The sequence below is a fragment of the Nelusetta ayraudi genome, unplaced genomic scaffold (assembly GCF_046127955.1).
Source record: "Nelusetta ayraudi isolate G7.1 ecotype Tasmania unplaced genomic scaffold, CSIRO-AGI_Nayr_v1 ptg000075l, whole genome shotgun sequence".
Lineage (NCBI taxonomy): Eukaryota > Metazoa > Chordata > Actinopteri > Tetraodontiformes > Monacanthidae > Nelusetta > Nelusetta ayraudi.
Genome location: NW_027466125.1, coordinates 2,015,001 through 2,033,717, shown reverse-complemented (window position 1 = coordinate 2,033,717; position 18,717 = coordinate 2,015,001). Strand labels below are relative to the sequence as shown.

The window sequence follows — 18,717 nt, the reverse complement described above, 5'->3', positions numbered from 1 at the left end:
GCTTTATTATCCCCCCTCTCCTGAAACGAATTTAGGGAAAGGCGACTGACAAGTAAAAAAAAAAAAAAAAAAAAAAAATGTGTCGGAGAGAAGAGGGCGCCATATTGGAATCACGGTGGGCTTGTGGTGAGAGCCACCAGCAGCAGTCCGGCCGCTGCAGCAGATGTGAGTCCTTGTGTTTTAGGGTGAAGCAGCGTAGGATGCACGGCTCCAACAGCCGGGGTATGATGCCTGTTGCCGGGGCCTGTATTCTGAGTTGCTCACGGAGGCTCTTTTCAGCCCCCCTCCACCTCCCAAGTCCGCTTCCACACACTCGCATGTCCTCGAACGCAAGCCCCTTGCCATTCTTGCAGAGGGGGGCTTCCTCCCAGTCTCTCTTCTCCCTGCAAGAAGCCATTCGCGCAGACCCCCAGATCATCGCCGGCTCCAAAAAATTCCAAGTGCTCTGCAGCCTCGAATGGCGTCACGCCATTGGCCGAGCGCCTATCAATCATGGCCGTAGCCGCGCCCCTCCCCCCATTCAACCACTCGCCTCTCTGTTCCAGTGTGTTTACTACACTGCCGAGCATTTGGGAGACACTCGTCTTCACATGCACTGAAAAGCCACCAAGAAAAACAGTTTTTTTAGTTGTATTTGCGAGAGAAGCTCCAAGAGGTCAACATGCCCAAGAGAAAGGTACGTATTTTCCAAAGAGCAAAAATAGTTTGGCGCGGATTGCGGCTATTAATGCATTGCAAAGGGATTGGGAAGACATCCCCTCTGAGACATTACTTAATTATAACGCAATGTGGAACCGTTATTTTTCGCCGGGAATTTTTGCCCACAATCTAGATATAATGTACATTTTTTGCGTGTCAAAATGAATATTTTCCTGCGCGCGTGGGGCGAAAGGAACGCGTTTCCCTCCGAGAGCGTCTGTCCTTTTGTAGAGTCAGAAGTCTCTGTCGGTCTCCATGCAGTTAAAGCACAAGCAGCAGCCATGCTTTGCAGCTCTTGTCCACCTTCGTCGCCGACCTACCGAGAACAAACGGCCCGCTTATCGCCTTTTCGCCACCAAACCGGCCAAACTGGCCGCCAGAAAATGCATCAGTGCCCCGACTTTGCATTTTGGCCGCGAAAATACACATTCGCCGTCGCGTTTCGATAAAATCGTATATTTTTTCTCTTTGTTCATAGTCCCAAATGGCTGCGATGGCGCGGCTCCGCCGCCGAGTGGCGCGCCTGAGTCGCGCCTGGTCCCTCCCCCTTCTCCGAGACTCCCGCGCCAAGTTTTAAATGTGAGCTCCATGCATTGAACAAGAGGAGGAAATGGGGGAGAGGAGGGGACCAGCAGGGCCCAGGCCCTTAAAATATGGCTGCAGTGGCTCCACATGGCAGAGCTCTCGCTGTGCTCGCCCTTGTTTGTCCACCGCCGCACTGTTTCCAGGCTGCAATCCATAAAAATGAGCTGGATTTAAAATAAATTTCACTTTTTGCCCGAAATTGAAAAGTGTTTTGTTCAGGCGCGCACTTTCTCAGGGTATGAGTGCAAGGCGCTCGAGAAATGTTTTTTCTTTTTATAAACTGCCTTTATAGTTTAACATTGCATTATTTTGATTTTTTTAAAATTTTTAACCTGCGACGTGTGTGTTTTTCAGGCAACAGGAACAGAAGCAGCCGAAAAGGAGGAGGTAAGATTTTTTGTTGATTAGTATTTCTTTTTTGGAATCAAAAGTGAAAATTTCTACTCGGTATATGTGTGACATGCACTTTCAATACAATCAAGCACTTCTGAAGACAGTCTCTGTTCTGTTTCAGCCCAAGAGGAGATCGGCCCGGTTATCATCGGTAAGGCTTCTCACATAGAGTGCACCAACAACTTCTTTATATTAGAGGATATAATTAAAAGTTATGCACAAAAAGTGCTTAAAAGTAGCAATAATAATTTTACTATTGATAGAAAGCAACAGTTTTCCTCAAGAAAAATAGTGCACATAAAGTAGAACTTCTAATTTTAGTAAAGCAGATTAATTTGATATAAACCTATTAATATCAATATAGTTTGAATTTGATCTATTTAAAAATATATAAATTACCTTTAACGACTTAAGTGGAGAAATTAATTGTAAATAAAGTTAGCAGAAGCACAATAATGCCTTTAAAGTGTATAATCACTGACATACAACTGGATCTGAAGTCATTTTACAGTTAAAATTGCAGATACAAGGTAATACCATTGGCCAGAGTGTGAAAATATCAAAAATAGTTTTTTTAATTGGCTCAAAAAGGACAATAATGTCTTCTGATAGTTAAAAGTTTATTTGCAGGACTTGTTTGCTAATCTAAAACATGCTAGCAACAGCCATTGTTTCCCATGGTGCTTCATAAAGAAAGAAAACAGGAAATTAGCTTCTGTCATAACTTAGTTTACCTTCTTTCCCTCCTTTTGCTACAGAAACCAGTTCCGGCAAAGCCGGAAGCAAAGCCCAAGAAGCCAGCCAAGGTAAGGAACCTTCATTAGCTTCGTTTGGGGCGCTGATGGAACACAGTTCTAACAGCGCGGCCCCCATTTTCTTCCAAAATGCAGAAAGAAAAGGCTGTGAACGATAAGAAGGAGGACAAGAAGACCAAGAAGGCGAAGGAGAACGCAGAGGCCGAGGCCAACGAGGAAAACCACTCTGAGAACGGAGAGGCCAAGACCAACGAGGTGCGTAGACCACCACACCACACTCCAAAAAACATTAAATACACTCGCCGGTAAAATATTGCACTTGTCAGACCAGAAACAACCAACAAGTCCAATTAAAAGTGTGGTCCCTCCCTCTTTCTTCCTGCAGGTGGAGGAAGCCCCCGAGGAGGCCAAGGAAGAAGCCAAGGCCGAGTAGCACCACTGCCCAAGCTTCCTCTTCCTCCTCGACCCCTCCCGCCCAACCCACCCACCGCCCACACCCACAAACCCCCTGCCCTGCCCTCCCTCCAGCCAGCCAACCAGACCCCCTCCCAAGTCTCTCACATGGTTTCCCTCCAAGGCGTATTGTTAACAGAGGAATATTTTTATCAATGATTTTATAAGTATCCGTACAGATTTTTAGCACAAAAGCAAAGCTGATTATGGAGCGCCTTGCAGATTTGCAGTGGTCATATCAAGTGTCTGCAAGCAGGATGAAAACACTAAAAATCTTTTTTAAATGGCATTTCATGATTGTCGAAGGCTTGTGTGGTGTAGAAAGTGCGTCCCTGCCGGATTGGCTACGTTATGAGTTGTTGTATTCCTGTTATTTCGCTGCCCTCCCCTCGCCGACTCCTCCTCCTCCCCCCCACCGCCAACCGCCCCTCCCCTCTTCTCCCTCCACAGATTAGATCCCTCCCCCCTACAGTTCAACCCTTATCCATGTTTTATTAACGGTTCAGCCATGTTAATGTGGGTTATTCTTTTAGGCCTCTAAATGTGCAGTGAGTCCCCCCTTTTCCCCCGTTGCTTCAGTCTTTCTCTCTCTATCTCTCTCTCTCTCACTTTTTTTTTTTCCATTGAATCGTGTTTTAACAGCGTGTTGAAGTGTGTTGTCCACATAAGAAAGAGGAAGATGAACATGTGAAACATTCCGGGAACAGCAATGCCTCCGACCCGTCTCTCTCAAAAGACGACCCTGCGTGTAAAAAAAAAAAAAGAAGGAAAAAAAAATCTAGAAAAAGAAAAAAATAACAGCTCCTGCTCCATCCACGCTGTCATGCTTTTCTAAAACACCCTTGTTTTTTGTTTTTTTTTTGGTTTTTGTTTTTTTTTTTAAACGATCAGATTTGGAAATCTTCTGACAAATGCAGGTGTCTGGTCCCTCTCTTATGTTCTAAAATTCTCTTAATAAAAACAAGTCCTGGGAATTTTCCTCGAACCTGCGTCTCAAGTCGTCTTTATTGGGAGCTTGAGGGGACGTCCAGCCTCCTCGTTTGCACAGTTAAGAGCCGATGGCTCAGTAAAACCTGCTCTGAATTCATCCTGAAGTCTTGAACACAATAACGCACCCTGAGAACAAGAGTCTCAGTTGAAGTCCATGTTTCAGTCTCTGGCCTGCCCGCTGTGCAGCCTTGCATCATGTCAGCACTCTTCTGTTTTCACCGATTCAAAAATAAACTTAGCATCGCAATGCTTGAATATACTGTCCCTAATCAGTGAGAAAAGGATTGCACAGAATACATTAAACAAGCTGGCGATGGTGAAAGCTGCTAACTCAGGGTCACAAAGGATCCAATATCCATTTAACAGGTCTACATGTGTACATGAATTTCGAGTTGATACGATCTGTGTTATTGTTCTACGAACTCCTCAAACTCCTCCTCTGAGCAGTCGTGCAACTTGCTAAGATCAGTAATTGTGGCCACACAACCTCTGCCAGTGTCAATTCTGATGAACCGAGGTAACACCTTGATCCGAAAAAGTCCCTGCCGATGAAACCGATAAGAGGAACTCACCTCAGAGGTCCACCGCAGCAGATCTGAGGGGTTGTGGATCACAGGCCGAGCTAAAGGTCAGCTGAGGTTCAGGGTTCTGTTCTCCTTCTCACTGTGTATCGTACATCAGAAGGATTTGCAGACTGATGGAGTGAATCTGGAGCCTCCTGCTGCTGCTTATACATTTGATACGGTGCGGGGCAGATGGAAGCAATGTCTTTGCGCACGTCTGCCCTCGAGGCCTCAACCCACCGACGGAGCAGACTGTGGTGTCTGGCCACCTCCGTTCATTCACGCGTTTCTGGGCTTCTAACGGGCAGATCTCAACTCTGCATGAACCCAAGGAGGAGCACAGGTGCCCCCCCGCCCCCCACCCCTTCACAGTCCCACTCAGCTTCATTCCCTTTTCAACTGGACATTCGGATATTTATTTCACCAATCTCACAGGGGAAAAGACGCTTATGGATCATCAAGAGTTGCACCTGGTGGTCGTGTGACGCCAGGCAGGCAGCTGCAACCAGGAGACAGTTTATGCAGGATAAATAGAGGGGAGAGCGTTTTTTTGTTTTTGATTTTTTTTTTTTTTTTTTAGTGTGCATTGTTTGCGTGCATTTAGCTTAAAACTGCATGCTAGCTCTGTAAACGCCTCACCTGCGCGCCTGTGTGTGCTGTAATTATTTGTGGATGTGCAGCGTTTTTACAACGTGTTTTATCATCCAATAAGGTCTGAGAGCAGCGACAGCAGCAGCACGAAGCGTTTTTATAAAATGTGCCCGAATTAATGGACAAAGAAATGGAATCAGAATATCTCGCGAGTGGAACTCTTCACTCGCGGTCTCGGTGGACGTCGGCGGTGAAGCACTCGCAGCCCCTCTGACCCGCATTGTCATGGCCGGGCACCGGGCTCCATTTTGTCGATATTTTTTTTTGTTGTTGTTGCTGGCGCGCAAATGCGTCATTACACCATTGCACCGCTAGATGGCGGCCTCGTGTCACGGTTGTGTGGCTCGTGTCGCCTCGCGCTTGTCCCAGCGAGTCCCCCCGTTGTTTTTTTTTTTTTTTTTTTTTTGCCTTTGACTTTCTGAGTTTAAAAGCGTGCTTTCGAGCCGGCAGGGGGAGACGCGAAACGGGGCATCGATCATCTCGAACAGTGGTTAAAAAAAAAGAAAAAAAAAAAGCACGCGGACCCCTTTTGAAAACCAAATCCTTTCGCATTTTTATTTATTTATTTTTTATTCATTTGAAAGTGGCAGCCGCTCTTATGGACGGATGTGTCTGGTGGTAAAGGCTGCCGGAGAGCAGGCTGTCTAAACTCAGCGCCCTCCAGTGAGTAAGATCCATTCAGGAAGTGAGTGGATCGTCGGGGTGAGTGGGCTGCAGGGGAAATGCGGTATTGATCAGACAGACGGGGGGGAAAAGTTCCCGGTCTGAGTCATGGCGATAGCGGTGGCGGTGGTGGTGGTGGTCCCCCCGCCTCCTCCCCGCTCTGTCCCTGAACCTTCCCTTGTATTTGTGATGTCGGGCTCCCACGCCTTTATTGATTGGCGCGTTCACGCTGCCTGCTGTGACCAGCCCCGGGACTCGTTAACAGCTTTGGTACGAGGATGCCCCCCGCCCCCCACGCCCCTACTCCCTCCATCCTCCCCATCCCCCGGAACATTCTCTTCAGCATCACTTTTATGTTTTCATCCGCTCGAACTGAGGTGTTTATTTTTGTTTTTATCCCCCCCCCCCCCCCCCCTCCTTGCTTTCTGTCTGTCTGTCTGTCTGTCTGCCTCTCCCCCCCCCCCCCCTTCTCCTTAACTCGGGTTATGAGTGTTGTTGACTAAAATAGATGCCTTTCCCTTTAATAACGTGCACACATCCCGTTGTGTCATCCCACGCACCGGCCGCCGCTGCTGTCTCCTCCCCACAGACATCATCCATTCACAGCCTCTGTCCACTCCACTCTGGTCAAGGTTTTGCCTGGAGCAGCGCGTGCGCGCGTGCTTGTATATGTGCAATGGAGTGTACACACTGGGAGGAGAAGGAAGTGGGGAGGAAATTCTGAGGAGTAAAAGATGAGAATGACCTTTTACGAGGAAGTGATTATAAACGATGTGCTGTCGTCACCAGGGATACCAGTGCGTGCGTGCGTGCGTGTGTGTCTGAGAGATAGAGTGACAATAAAAAGAGAGATGGGGGGGGGGGGGGGGGAGTAATTTGACGAGGAAAAACAAACGTCACACTTTTGCACATGCTTGCACACAAGAGCGCACGTAGTTGGAAGCAGGTACACAATGACATTTTGTGTGAAGATGGCCCCAGTGAAATGCCCCCCCCCCCAAAAAAAAACAACAACACCAACAACAACAACCAAGAACAAACAAAAAAAAAAAAACAACCCAAATGCCCCCCCCCCCCCCCCCCCCACACACACACACACACACACACACCCCGGACCGGATCCTGGTCCCGCTGGAGATGAGCAGATGTTAAGTGACAAGACACACGACGACACAGAGCTGTTGCCTGTGTTGTCTGCGATTATTTTTTCTTTGTCTTTTTTATGGGTGGTGGTGGTGGTTGTGGTGGTGGTGGTGTGTGTGTGTGTGTGGGGGGGGGGTCGGTTTGTGTTTGTGTGTGCCACTGGTTCGTGGCACCGCTGCAGTTCGCAGTGAAGCATGTATTAGCATGGGAGTGGAAGAGAAAGTGTGTGTGTGTGTGTGTGTGTGTGTGTACACGTCCTGATTGACGTCACAGGCGCCCACTCATTTCCATCTCGTCTGCGTGCGCGTAGAGAATAGATCCCATCTGCATCCAGCTCTTCTCCCCTCTCCCTCACTCCCTCCCCGCGCGCTCCTTCTCTTTACCCCCCCTCCCCCACCCCCATTACTTTCTGCGCCGCCCTACGCACGGCGCGAGTGGTGTAAAGCTACCTTTACGAGGACTTTACGATTGACTTCTATTGATTTTCGACCCTTCAGCGCAAGCCCCGCCCACTTCCCAGAACCGGTGCAGGCTTCAAACAGAACACTATAACCTCAGTTAATGCCCTGCCTTTTCAAAAATGCTTTTACATTAAAGGTTTAAGGCTACAGTTTTGAGGACTGGTCAAAATATCCCTATCTAAAAATAGCCCTCAGCCTGTTTAGTTAAAATGGATGAAGAACCCCTTTGAGCCATTTTGATCTCATCTCTACAGTGGCCGACAAGGGCCAAACACAATACTACTGCCTTATGTGCCTTAATTGGTGAAAACAGCTGCAGGTATGGAAATGATGCAAATTCACAAGTCTAAACAAGGTACAAAAAGAAAAAATGTGCTGCAAGACATAAAAACATATATTTAATAATCAAATGCGCTGCAAACAGAGAAGCGATACAAAACACAACAGATGCAAACCAAGAAAATACATCCAAACGAGAGAAAAAAAAGCTGCATAAACCAGTCACTGCATTGGAAGTGCTCCATACCTGCAGAGGCGCTCTTAGCGGAACAGCTCAAAGGAGAGACACACAGGTAGACTGAGGACGGCTGACTAGAAAGTTTCCAGTAGAAACTGGCATGAAATATACTCTAATAAGTCATATTAGCGAGCTAAGCCGTACCTTCCTGCTGTTGTTTGAAACAACATTAGTCAGCCGTCCTCGGTCTGCCTGTGTGTCTCTCCATTGAGCTGTTCCGCTAAGAGCGCCCCCTGCAGGTTTGGAGCACTTCTGTTGCAGTGACTGGTTTATGCAGCGTTTTTTGCGTTTGCATGTTTTCTTGGTTTGCATCTGTTGTGTTTTGCAGCGCATTTGATGATTACGTATATGTTTTTATGTCTTGCAGCACTTTTTTTTTTCATTTGCACTACAATCCTCTTTTTGTACCTTGTTTAGACTTATGTTTGTGTTTGTGAATTTGCATCGTTTGCATACATGCAGCTGTTTTCGCCAACTAAGGCACATTAGGCAACTATATTGTGCTTGGCCCTTGTCAGCCACCGTACATCTCTCCCTGCAAAGAACACAGACAGCCACCACATTGAAACCATGGATGTATTATAAGAACTTGATACCAAATTGGCAATATGGTGGCGTGCCGATATTTTCCCAGTGGTCACTTGAGGTACTGCAACCAAAAACAGTTTCCCCATAGACCTCAATACAAAAATTAACACATTTAAAACGGCTGACATGACGACTGTGACCTGAAACACGATTCATATCAAATCTTTCTATTGTAGATTTTTCAGTTATCGTCTTTTAGTTGTTGTTTTTTTTAAAAAATGATTAAGGCCAGAAAATCACCAGAAAACAGTTTATTCCCAGTGTGATGTCACAATGTCGTACGTGCTGTGATGTTCTGATTGGCTACGTCCTTACGTGTCTGTAAGTGATGTTCTCCAAAATTGTTCTGATTGGTCAAATAGGTCATGTGAGTTACAGAGGCATGATGGGAAGTGACACTACTCCGCACGCTCTGTTGGCCCATTAGTGCGGAGGTCAAAAACTTTTTGGCGTATGCGCTGGGTGAGCAACTTCATTGAAATCAATCGGCTGCCATCTTGGACTCTGGGGGCCTGATTGAAACTCATGATTTCACCCAGTGATGGTCCAAGTTTATCTACTAGAATATTTTGGAATGAAACAACAACAACTGTAACTAACTCCGTTACAGTTGATACATAAGGTCGGGGTTAAGATGATTCTAATTAGACTATATTTAATGACTTTCGGACTGGTTAACAGTGTCCATTTAAAAATTTTACTTTCCTCAAAGTCGCTACATTGCAACTCCAACAATGTAGCGACTTTTTACTCAAAGTCGCTAGATTGCAACTCCAACTTTTTTATTCCAAAAATATTATATGTTGATGGGGTAAACCACACAATGATGATGTTCAAAGTCAAGACAACCTTCGAAAATCAATGCATAAAACAATGCAACTGTCTCAATGACCAGCATTAATGACACATCAAGTGCCGGCACCTTTATTTCCCTTCTTTTTAAACTTTTGCACACAAGACTGGTGTCTTGTCAGTATCAACAATAACTTGTTTGATCTAGTGTTGTCCCAGTGGAAAACCAATCATTCAATTTAATTCCTGCAATTTCTCACTTATAAGGTTTAGGAAACCTTGTTTAAATTTTTGCTTGTAGTCGTTGCTCCAGTACTTGCAGAACTATTTATTTCAGATGCAACCAACCAGCTTTTTTAGAAATGAGAATACAGGACAACCTGATCTCTGAAAACACTCTGATGAGATGAATGTACGGATACCTCATATCTTTCCCTGTGCCAAACATGCAGTATTATTCCATAAGTGTGGGATGGTGTGTGAATCAAACCTGAGCGCCCAATAGCTGCATGTAAACGCCTGTCGAATGCCTCCCTCTGTCGGAAATCTGCCTTTTCTGTCCGCCTGATTGATCACCTGTTATGCAAGCCCGAGTCTGTCACGAGGCTAATATCATCTTCCATTAGGCTGCATTTAATTTGCATAATTAATAATGAAAAAGAGGCCTCGATGACCCACAAATTCCAAAATAGATCTAGCACGTAAGACGTAACGGCACCATTCAGGGGCCTCCAACACAAAGTGATATGAGAGCGCGTATTGTATGACGGTTATCTGCACCAGAAAATAGAACAGACAACAAGGTGATGATGATGATGGGCAGCTCTGGCTCCTCAGGGATTTTTTTTTTTTGCGAGTGTGATTTGGGCTCCATGTATGGAAAGTTCGCCCTTCAGAAACCATTTATCGATGTCAGAGTGACGACAAAACTCTTCCAGAGAACTATTTTTAAATCGCTCCCAAAGTGCTTCTTTTTTCTTTTAGGCAGCATAAATTAGCAAATGCATCACCCCGTGTGTGTGTGTGTGTGTGTGTGTGTGTGTGTGTGTGTGTGTGTGTGTGTGCATGCGCATGTGTTTGTGCGTTACTGATCAAAAACAAGAGTTATGTGCGCATTTGCGTAAAAATCTTTTTTTTTCTTGGCTGTTTTTCATCAAGATTTTTTATCTTTTGCTTACCCTCAGCTGGAAGAGGACTGAGTCACTGCGGTGAAGGAAGAGGGCTGGGAGGGAGGGGAGAGAGAGGACGTGGGTGGTATGGTGGGGGTCGGGGTGCAGGAGGGGGGCAGATGAAGCAAAATTATGAACAACATACACCAACGGAGCCCTTTCATTACCTGGCACTCATCACAAAAAGTCAATACTTTATGCAGAGGAGAGTGACACACATTAGCGAATGATGTTTTTTTTTCTCTCTCTCTTTTTGTGAATCACCAGCCACTCAGTGTGTTTCATCATCGCAGGTGCAGCGCAAACTATCAAACCCCTGCTCTCAGGAAACTTTAAAGCGGGCGGTAATTGACAGAAAGCGTACAGAGAAATTCATTAGCGAGATGAGATGAATGAGGACGCCCAATAATTGGCCCACGGCCACGTTTGTGCACTCCGGTTGGCTCTGGGATGACTTGTTTCACTTGTTTCCAGCCCTCTAGCACCACGCAGGCTGCGCACACCTGAACAGGTTGGTGGGATTTTTTTAGACACATGACAAGAACCATCTGATTTGTCTATAAGCTTCAAAGATGTGATATGTGTATGCAGCTGAATATACGTTGTATTAGAGCCAGAAAGGGTGAGAGAGAGAGAGAGAGAGAGAGAGAGAGAGAGAGAGAGAGAGAGGCTAACGTGTGGGTGATTCTTGTTCGCAGCGGCTTTGACTCTGTTTGCTGAGGGCGGGCGGGCGGGCCGGCCATTAGGAATATTGATGTGCGCGCTCCTGCATGTGCTCTAACATCACTGCTGTCGTCACTGCAGCCACCTCGCTGTGACTCCCCAGCGCCCTGACAGCCTCCCACACTCTCCCCTACGACTCCCCCCCTGCTGCTCCCCACCCCACCCCACCACCACCTCCACCTAAAGCACCTCTCAGAGTCACTCGCTGTTCCTTCTTTCCCTTCGACTCCGCCCACGTCTCTTTATTTCATCCCTCCTCTGTCCACCGTCTCATCTTTGGCTTCCCTCACCCACTGCATTTCTTTTCTTCTCCTTTTTTCCCCTCCATCATCCCTCTATTTATCACTCGCCCCCTCATTTGCCGTGTGGGTCTTCCCTTGTCTTTCGTCATTGCTCCCTGAGCCCACTGTGCTTCTCCTGTCTCTGTCTCTATGGAAACCCCCTGCATGGACACAAGTGGCTCTGAGGTCTGTGAGACACTGATACAGACCCTATTAGATCACAGACTTACTTTGTCTCCCAGAGAGAGAAAGAGGGAAAGAAAGAGAGAGAGAGAGAGAGAGAGAGAGAGGGAGAGAGAGCCACATGCCCGCAGCCTCACGTGCGTGAGCGCGAGCCTGTTGCGGCTGCCAAAGCGTGATGCGTGACGGCGGTGGCGGGCGCCGTCCCCTCCGATCCACACACAACTTATCGGGGGTGTGAAATGGGAGGAGGGAGCCGGCTCTAATGTCTCATTACACTGCACCTCGCTTCAATTACGAGATGAAGGGGACCACCTGATGCTGCTTCTGCACATTTATTCCCTTCTGAACACACACACACACACAAACACAACGCACTCGTCCCTGCCCCCCCATCTCTTCTGTCACTCTCATACCTCACACGCCGCATTCTCCTCCTCACATTTACACGCTGCCGAGGCCGGCGTGGTTGCGTAGGCCCGTGCGTCATTCAGGTCCAAAACACATCTAAAGGACAGGTGATTTGCGCTAAGAGGGCTCAGACAGACAGAATTTCACAGCTTTGCGTCGCTCTTCTGGGCACCGTCATGATTCGGCGGTCACGCTTAAGTGGATCATTGCGCAGCGCGATGATGATGGGGAGGCGACAGCGGGATGTTTCGGGGAGAGGCGACGCCAGTGCAGTCGACAAGAACGGGAGCGGAAAAAGACGAGGGAAGGGAGGCACTGCGGTGTGTTTTCTGTTTTCTGTGCTTTGGGTGAAAAAAATGACTCGATGCCTCCGGCGTCTGAGGGTGTGAAGTTTACAATTTATTATGTTTCTTTTTTTTTTTTTTTATCAAAATGTACACGAATAAACTACAACAAAGGACTACATTAAAATAGACATCAAAACAGGCAGCAGTAACAGGGGTCAACAACTCAACACATACCCTACTAAGCCCCATGCCCACCCCGTTTCATACCCCCAGTGCAGTGAGATAAAGACATGCCAATCATGTCTCACATTTAGGCACTTGATTTTTCCCCTAAACCATCTTTGGTCATAGTTGCTGTCACATGGTTGGAACTGGTCTGGAGTGGACTGGAACCGGTTTTCACGTCGATTCTGACTGTGTGGGTTATAGACTGTTGATTCGTGCTGCGAGGAAACGCACAAAATTCCAGCGCCCGAGGTTTTAGAGATGACCCAAAGATGGTTACAACCTGGCCACCTCCACAGAGTAAACTTTAGCATCAAATAAATCAACACTAGATGGTACAGTACGCCACAAGATTACAGAAAGGACTCCACGAGAGAAAGGAATCAAGCACTACATCTTCATACAATTTTACCTGAAAACAATGTAGTGTATCTGCACATGATATATTGTAATCAGTACGCTGTACAGTCTATAGCAAAGGCATTGTTGTTGGCAATTTTTTTTTAAATATAGGTACTAACCTGTCTGTTTACCACTGAGTATCATCTTGGAAAGTCTTGCAAAAATAGATCAGTTTTCATTTTTAATCAAAAGCCTTTTGCTTAGACTTCAGAATGTACGTTATATTCAGCTACTCATGCATGTCTAACGGTGTTGAAATTGTAAACCTCATGTCTGTTTGTGTGTTTTTGTAAGTGTGTTGGTACATGCATGTGTGTTTTCCAATACAAGTATTGTACACACTGCTAGACTGGCCCATCAGTATGCCCCCCCCTGTAAAAGATTGACAAAGTTACATTAAACAGTTTAAGAAGCATAGTAGTTACACAGTATTTGGCAGTGAGAGAACAGTCCTAACTTATCCATGCACAATATCAACCACAGGCAAGGTCCACATTCTGAACAAACGCATTAGGAACAACACACTAAGAACATGAAAAGAATGTACAAGAATTCAAGAACCTGGAAGTGTGTCGTGTGTGTGTGTGTGTGTGTGTGTGTGTGTGTATTTGCGCGTGCATGCGTACATGCGTGCGTGAATGTCAACAGCACAGCTGGTTTCCTAGGGAGACCAAAGGGCTATGACTCATGTAGTGCATACAGCATTTTTTCAACAATATCGGAAGAATTACTATTTTCCAACAAAGCCCAGACAATTAAATATGATCATGTTAGACCCTCACAAGACATTCTGGGAGTTTACTGGAAAACCCACTTAGTCCCACCCCCATAGGTCTATTATAGACCAAACAGTTTATCCCTGGATTATATTTCCATTCTTGAGCTCTTTTGGCGCTTTTCTCTTGTGAGCACCTTCCCCTTCACTCAGCCATTGTCGTGTTCACATACGCATGAATGTGTTTGTTGTGTTTTAGACTAATCCAGTCTGAGTGTGCAGGTGTAAGGGGTACGGTTGGTAAAGCAGAGTTGATCCCCCCTGGGGTATGTAGTAGCTGCAGTAGCTGGGTTCCGCTAAATAGGGGGCAGTGTGCTCTGCGAGATACGGCGCGGGCTGGTAGAAGCATGTGACGTGGTCTGTGTTGGGGATGATGTTCTGCTCGCCGAGAACTTTCAGTGCCAGCACTGTGATCATGTTGAGTGTCTGACGCCGCTCGTGTCCCATCAGACACACCGTGCTGTCGTCGACCACGCGGCGCAGCGTCATCAGATACTGGTACTTGCTCCTCTCCTCGCCGATAAAGTGGTTCTTTAAGTAGGACAGGATCTTCCTCTGCTGCTCCTGCACATCGGGGAAATCGATGAAGAAGCGCGAGCACATGTAGCGCTCCAGGGTCTTTATCTGAGTTTCGCTGGCCGGCCTGTAGTCCCTCACTAGCAGGTTGCTGTACTTCAACAGGCCGCCACCACGGATCTCCTCGGGGTTCCTGGTGGCAATTAAGCGATAGCGCAAGTGGTCCATGGCTGCCTCGAAGTCACCGTACATGCTCTCCGCCAACACCTCAACGGCAAGGACAGAGCCAGATGCCTGAGGATTGTTGCTCTGTTCAGGCATGTCACTGGCTACCTCGGGAACCTCTTTGTTTTCAGGCACAGAGCAGGATACTTCATCGGCTTTTGGAGGGGCTGAGTCCCCTGGGCTCTTACACTGAGGTGCAGGCAAAGAATGTGAGGTTGCGCTCGGAATTGTGATCAGAAAAGAAACGGGCTCTGCAACCTGAGGCAGTGACGAGATATTTGTCTCGTCCGGCTGTAGGTCTTCAACTGGCTGAGGGGAGGACTCACTGAAATGATTCTTGCCGTCCGTGTTCAGTATCAAAGGCTCTATATCTGAAGATACCTGAGGTACGAGGTCCTCGGACTCCATCGGTGGAGTGAGGCAGAGGAGGGGCGGGCTGAGTGAGGGAGATGGGGGGCTCGGACAGAGAGGCGGAGGGCTGAGACTCAGCATCGGAGGGGTGAGGTACGGGGGCGAGCACAGGCCAGAAGAGGTTGGGCTGCAACTCGGAGGTGGGGAGTTGAAGTTGGCGACAGGGCTGACATTACTTGACCCTGGGGACGAAAAGCTGTACGACGAAGGGGTCAGGCATTGGAGAGGGCTGAGGCCGGGTGGCGACGGAGTGAAACAAGGAGCAGAGAGGCTGAGCACAGGAGGGGTGAGACAGGACGCCGGAGGAGTGACGCACTGGGAAGGAGAGGGTGAACTTGATGCAGTTCTCATCGAGTCGTCGTCCTGAGGCTGATCCAAGTTCAACTCTGTGGTCCAGTCTTCTCTGTTTTCCTGTCCGTCGCTGAGCTCAACGTCTGAGGTATGCTCGGGTTCTTGGGTGTTTGGCCTGGCTGTGTCTGCGTGAGAGACCGACACCTCCTCTGAGTTAGTGAGATCTGATTGTCCGGATGCAACAACGGTTTCGCTGTCGGCGGACTGCATCTTATCGTCGCAATCCGAATGTGCCTCGTGTGAGTTGTGAATAATTTGCCCGCCTATACTCTCTGCGGTCAGTGGTGGGGTTGAAGGCTTTTGAGGTAAAGTGAATGGAGGATCCACAGCAGAGGGCAAGACAGACAGATCAGGGATGGTATCGGGGGCTGAGGTAAGTTCTAAATGTGGATTTATGTCATTGGAGAGTTCGCTCTCAGGCCCAGAGTTTGGCGTGGAGGCAGCGCTGATTGCGGGGGAAGATGTTGGGTCTGAAGTGGGAGACTTTTGCTCAGGGTCAGGAAGCATCTGAGGTTCAGGGCTCGGGCTGAGGCTGAGGCCCGGCCTGACACATGGGGCTGTGGCAGGAGCTCTCTCAGGTGCCGGACTCGGGCTGGAGTTGGGGGCGATCTTGCGACACATTCTCCGGGGCGGTTTAGGGGAGGAGTGTTTGAGCACCACCATGTGAGAGAGTCTCTCTGAGGCCTTACAGGAAGTTGGGGAGGAGGTCTTTTTGTCAGAAACAAGGCTAGGTGGTGCAGGTGAAACATCCTGAGTGTCTGGAGGACTGAGGGCATCGAGTGAGTTGTGTGTTTTTTCCAAGTTGTCAGAGTGATATGTGCTGGTAATGTCCAGTGTATCCTGTGTGCAAGCAGATTGTACGTTGTCAAAACTAAGAGATATGGGAGAGGGGGAGCTGGAGCAATCAATACCCTGTGTGTCTTCGATATTTTTTGCTTCTGATGCTCTTATCTCTTTTTTCTCTTTGTCTATTTCTGTGTCCTCTTCCCTCTCTGATTTCTCCTCGGCCTCTGTTTCTACTTTATTTTCATCTGCTGACTGCTCCTCAGTTTTTGCATCTGACAGAGACACGTGTTGTGTTTTATCTTTCTCATCTCCACCCTGGTCCACACTAAAATACTTAGAAGGATCTGTGCCAATCCATTCTTCTGACAGCTTTAGCAACTCCGTCTGGGATTTGTTTGAGGTTTCTGGCAGCTCGGACTGTTGCATACGCTGTTTGAGTTCGCTCTGTTCTAGTACAGGCATTGTCTTCTCAGTCTTCTCCGGCGGGGAGCAGATTTCTGTTTGGCTGCACTGCACTAGCTGCTGCCCATCGTCGACCTTGGTTTCCTCTGCCTGTACTACCTTTGCTGAACATTTGGCTTCACCCAGGAGCTCTGGCTCTTGTCTGATTTCGATCTGAGTTGGTTGTTCAGTTTCTACAGAGGTTTTTCCCATTTCTGATGAGGTTCTAAGAGGAACCTGGTTGGATACATCTGTCAAGGTAACGTTGTCTGTCTGTGGTGACTCTTCTTTCAGCTCCACAGGTGTTTTCTCTTGTTGATTTGTTTCAAACTTTGGCAAGGTTGTCTTGTTTGTCTCTTTAATTTGTTGTGAGGGGTTTGATTCCTTTCCGTGATCCTCCTCTCTCTGTTGTGTCTGACTGATCAGAGCCTCCTCTTTGCCTGATAAATCTTTGCCATTAACATCCTCTGTTTCTGGAGCAGAGGTCTGGCTTAACATGGAGTCTTTATGCTCGTCACCTGCAAACTGGTCTTTCTGATCAATTACATTACTTTTGTGCTGCAGTTCCTGCTGCATATAGGACTCCAAGAGAGGATCCAGGATGATCTGGAAGGAATCAACGCTGAACTCAAACTGCCGCCTGAGCACACTCACAAATTTGAGCTCCAGGTTTTTGCCGCTGTTGTTTGACAGTGATATGAGGCTCCAGCGATCGTACTCACTGAAGACCTTGACCATTTTTTGAACGTAGGCCTCCTTCATCGTAGCACTGCTGATACGCTCCCTGTTGACCGCTGCAGGTAGGCAGTCCAGCAAGCAGCTCAGCACTGACTCCTTAATTACCTGAAATAGGTAAATAATATGGAAATAGGTCAAAGAATAGGTAAATATTACACCTACAACTTGTATTTGGAATTAAATAATGCTCTTGGGGTGTAAATTCTGTAAAATAAAATTGTACTTATGCCTGATGCAATTGCAACATAATATAGTGACAGTTTTGTTACTTAATATTAGGTACATTGTCATAACCATAGCAGTACAGCATAGGTGGATTGTGCAACTGCTTAAAGAAAGAGGATCCAGTTCTCCAGGGTAACATATCACAGTTAATACTTTCAATACACAAGGGTAAACCACAGCTCCCAAGTCTTGTTACATTGACCCGCGTCATTATTCTCTTCAAACAGTGCAGTAATTATACCTGGAACTCCTCTTGACTGGGCAGCTCCACTCCAAAGATGATATCCAGGTCCTTGTAGCCACTTCCATTGTCTTGGACAAGAACATGGCTGGCTGTGGAACCGTTCAGGCGAACATCTCGTACTGTGATCCCCTGCTTCTGCAGCCTGGCCCGCACTGCAATGATGATGTCTCGAGGACGCAGCTCCAGCGTGGGAAAGTTCCCCCTGCCGTGGATGGGAACCGCCTCTGACAGCACGTGATGGAGAACTTCGACTTGCTCGGCATTCAGGCTGTGGAAGCGTTGGCTGGTCCTGGATTTGGTTTCAGACATGCTGCTGCCCTAAAGGATAGATGGTGAGAGTTGGTGGTGGTGGTGGTGGGGGGGTGGGGGGGGGAGGGATGGAGTGTAACAATGAGATATTTAAAAACTCTGTTTTGACTCTATTTCTCTACACATATTTAGCACTCAATATGTAGACTCTCTTGCCAATCTGTCTGCAAGTCACAGCTTGGCTGACAAGCTTTTCATAATGCTAATGTAACTGCTGTGTTGGCAGACCGACACATGGAGCGACCCACATGGAAATGCCCAGTATGAATATCATTTGGCTGTTCAACCAAATTGCAGGAGATTATGAAATAAATTAAGAATGAACATACAAAATCTGCACAATTTAATCAGATCAGAAACAGTACCACATCACTCACTCTGTCTCACTAAGGTAGAACACTAATTGTGCTGATGGAGGATGTTGTTTCGTGCTTTTGAAAATACAAAAAAATTAAGATGTCATAATGAGTAAATAATGCTAAAGAAAATACTAAAACTTCAACAGGCCTTTGTTTATTGATTGTATCCACTAGAAGAGCAAGGGTTAAACTGAATGAGTCATCACCGGCAGACTGCATTAATCACACCAACGTCACTAATTAAAGACACACATCTGTTTTGGTGTATGTGCATGCATGATGAGTGTGAAATACAAACAATGCCTGCGTTCCCCGGCGCTGTGAACGCACGCAAGCTTTTACATAACACCTGTGTAATCTGTGACACAAAGTGGAACTAGTTGGGATTAATAAACAGTCAATTATT

General features: G+C 47.1%; 2 protein-coding genes across 2 annotated transcripts in view; one reads left to right on the top strand and one right to left on the bottom strand.

The window, feature by feature from the left end:
* Positions 1 to 522: 522 nt before the first annotated feature.
* On the top strand, positions 523 to 3,870 carry hmgn6 (high mobility group nucleosome binding domain 6). Its single transcript, XM_076043542.1, has 6 exons — positions 523 to 676; positions 1,639 to 1,671; positions 1,799 to 1,828; positions 2,436 to 2,483; positions 2,568 to 2,687; positions 2,818 to 3,870. The coding sequence occupies exons 1-6, from the start codon at positions 662 to 664 to the stop codon at positions 2,863 to 2,865; spliced, it is 294 nt and encodes a 97-aa protein (XP_075899657.1). The 5' UTR covers positions 523 to 661; the 3' UTR covers positions 2,866 to 3,870.
* Positions 3,871 to 12,401: 8,531 nt separating this feature from the next.
* Positions 12,402 to 18,717, bottom strand: part of tent5d (terminal nucleotidyltransferase 5D) — an 8,462-nt gene continuing 2,146 nt past the window's right edge. The window contains exons 2-3 of the mRNA XM_076043492.1: positions 17,641 to 17,961; positions 12,402 to 17,279 (exon numbers count right to left, since the gene is read on the bottom strand). Coding sequence (XP_075899607.1) covers positions 13,902 to 17,279; positions 17,641 to 17,961 — 3,699 coding nt within the window. The 3' untranslated portion in view covers positions 12,402 to 13,901. The remainder of the gene's footprint in view (positions 17,280 to 17,640; positions 17,962 to 18,717) is intronic.

What these genes read in the sequence shown, in the direction of transcription:
- hmgn6 (XM_076043542.1), top strand. An exon ending in AAGCAGCCGAAAAGGAGGAG is followed by an intron (nt 1,672 to 1,798) that starts GTAAGATTTTTT and finishes GTTCTGTTTCAG; the next exon opens with CCCAAGAGGAGATCGGCCCG. An exon ending in GATCGGCCCGGTTATCATCG is followed by an intron (nt 1,829 to 2,435) that starts GTAAGGCTTCTC and finishes CTTTTGCTACAG; the next exon opens with AAACCAGTTCCGGCAAAGCC.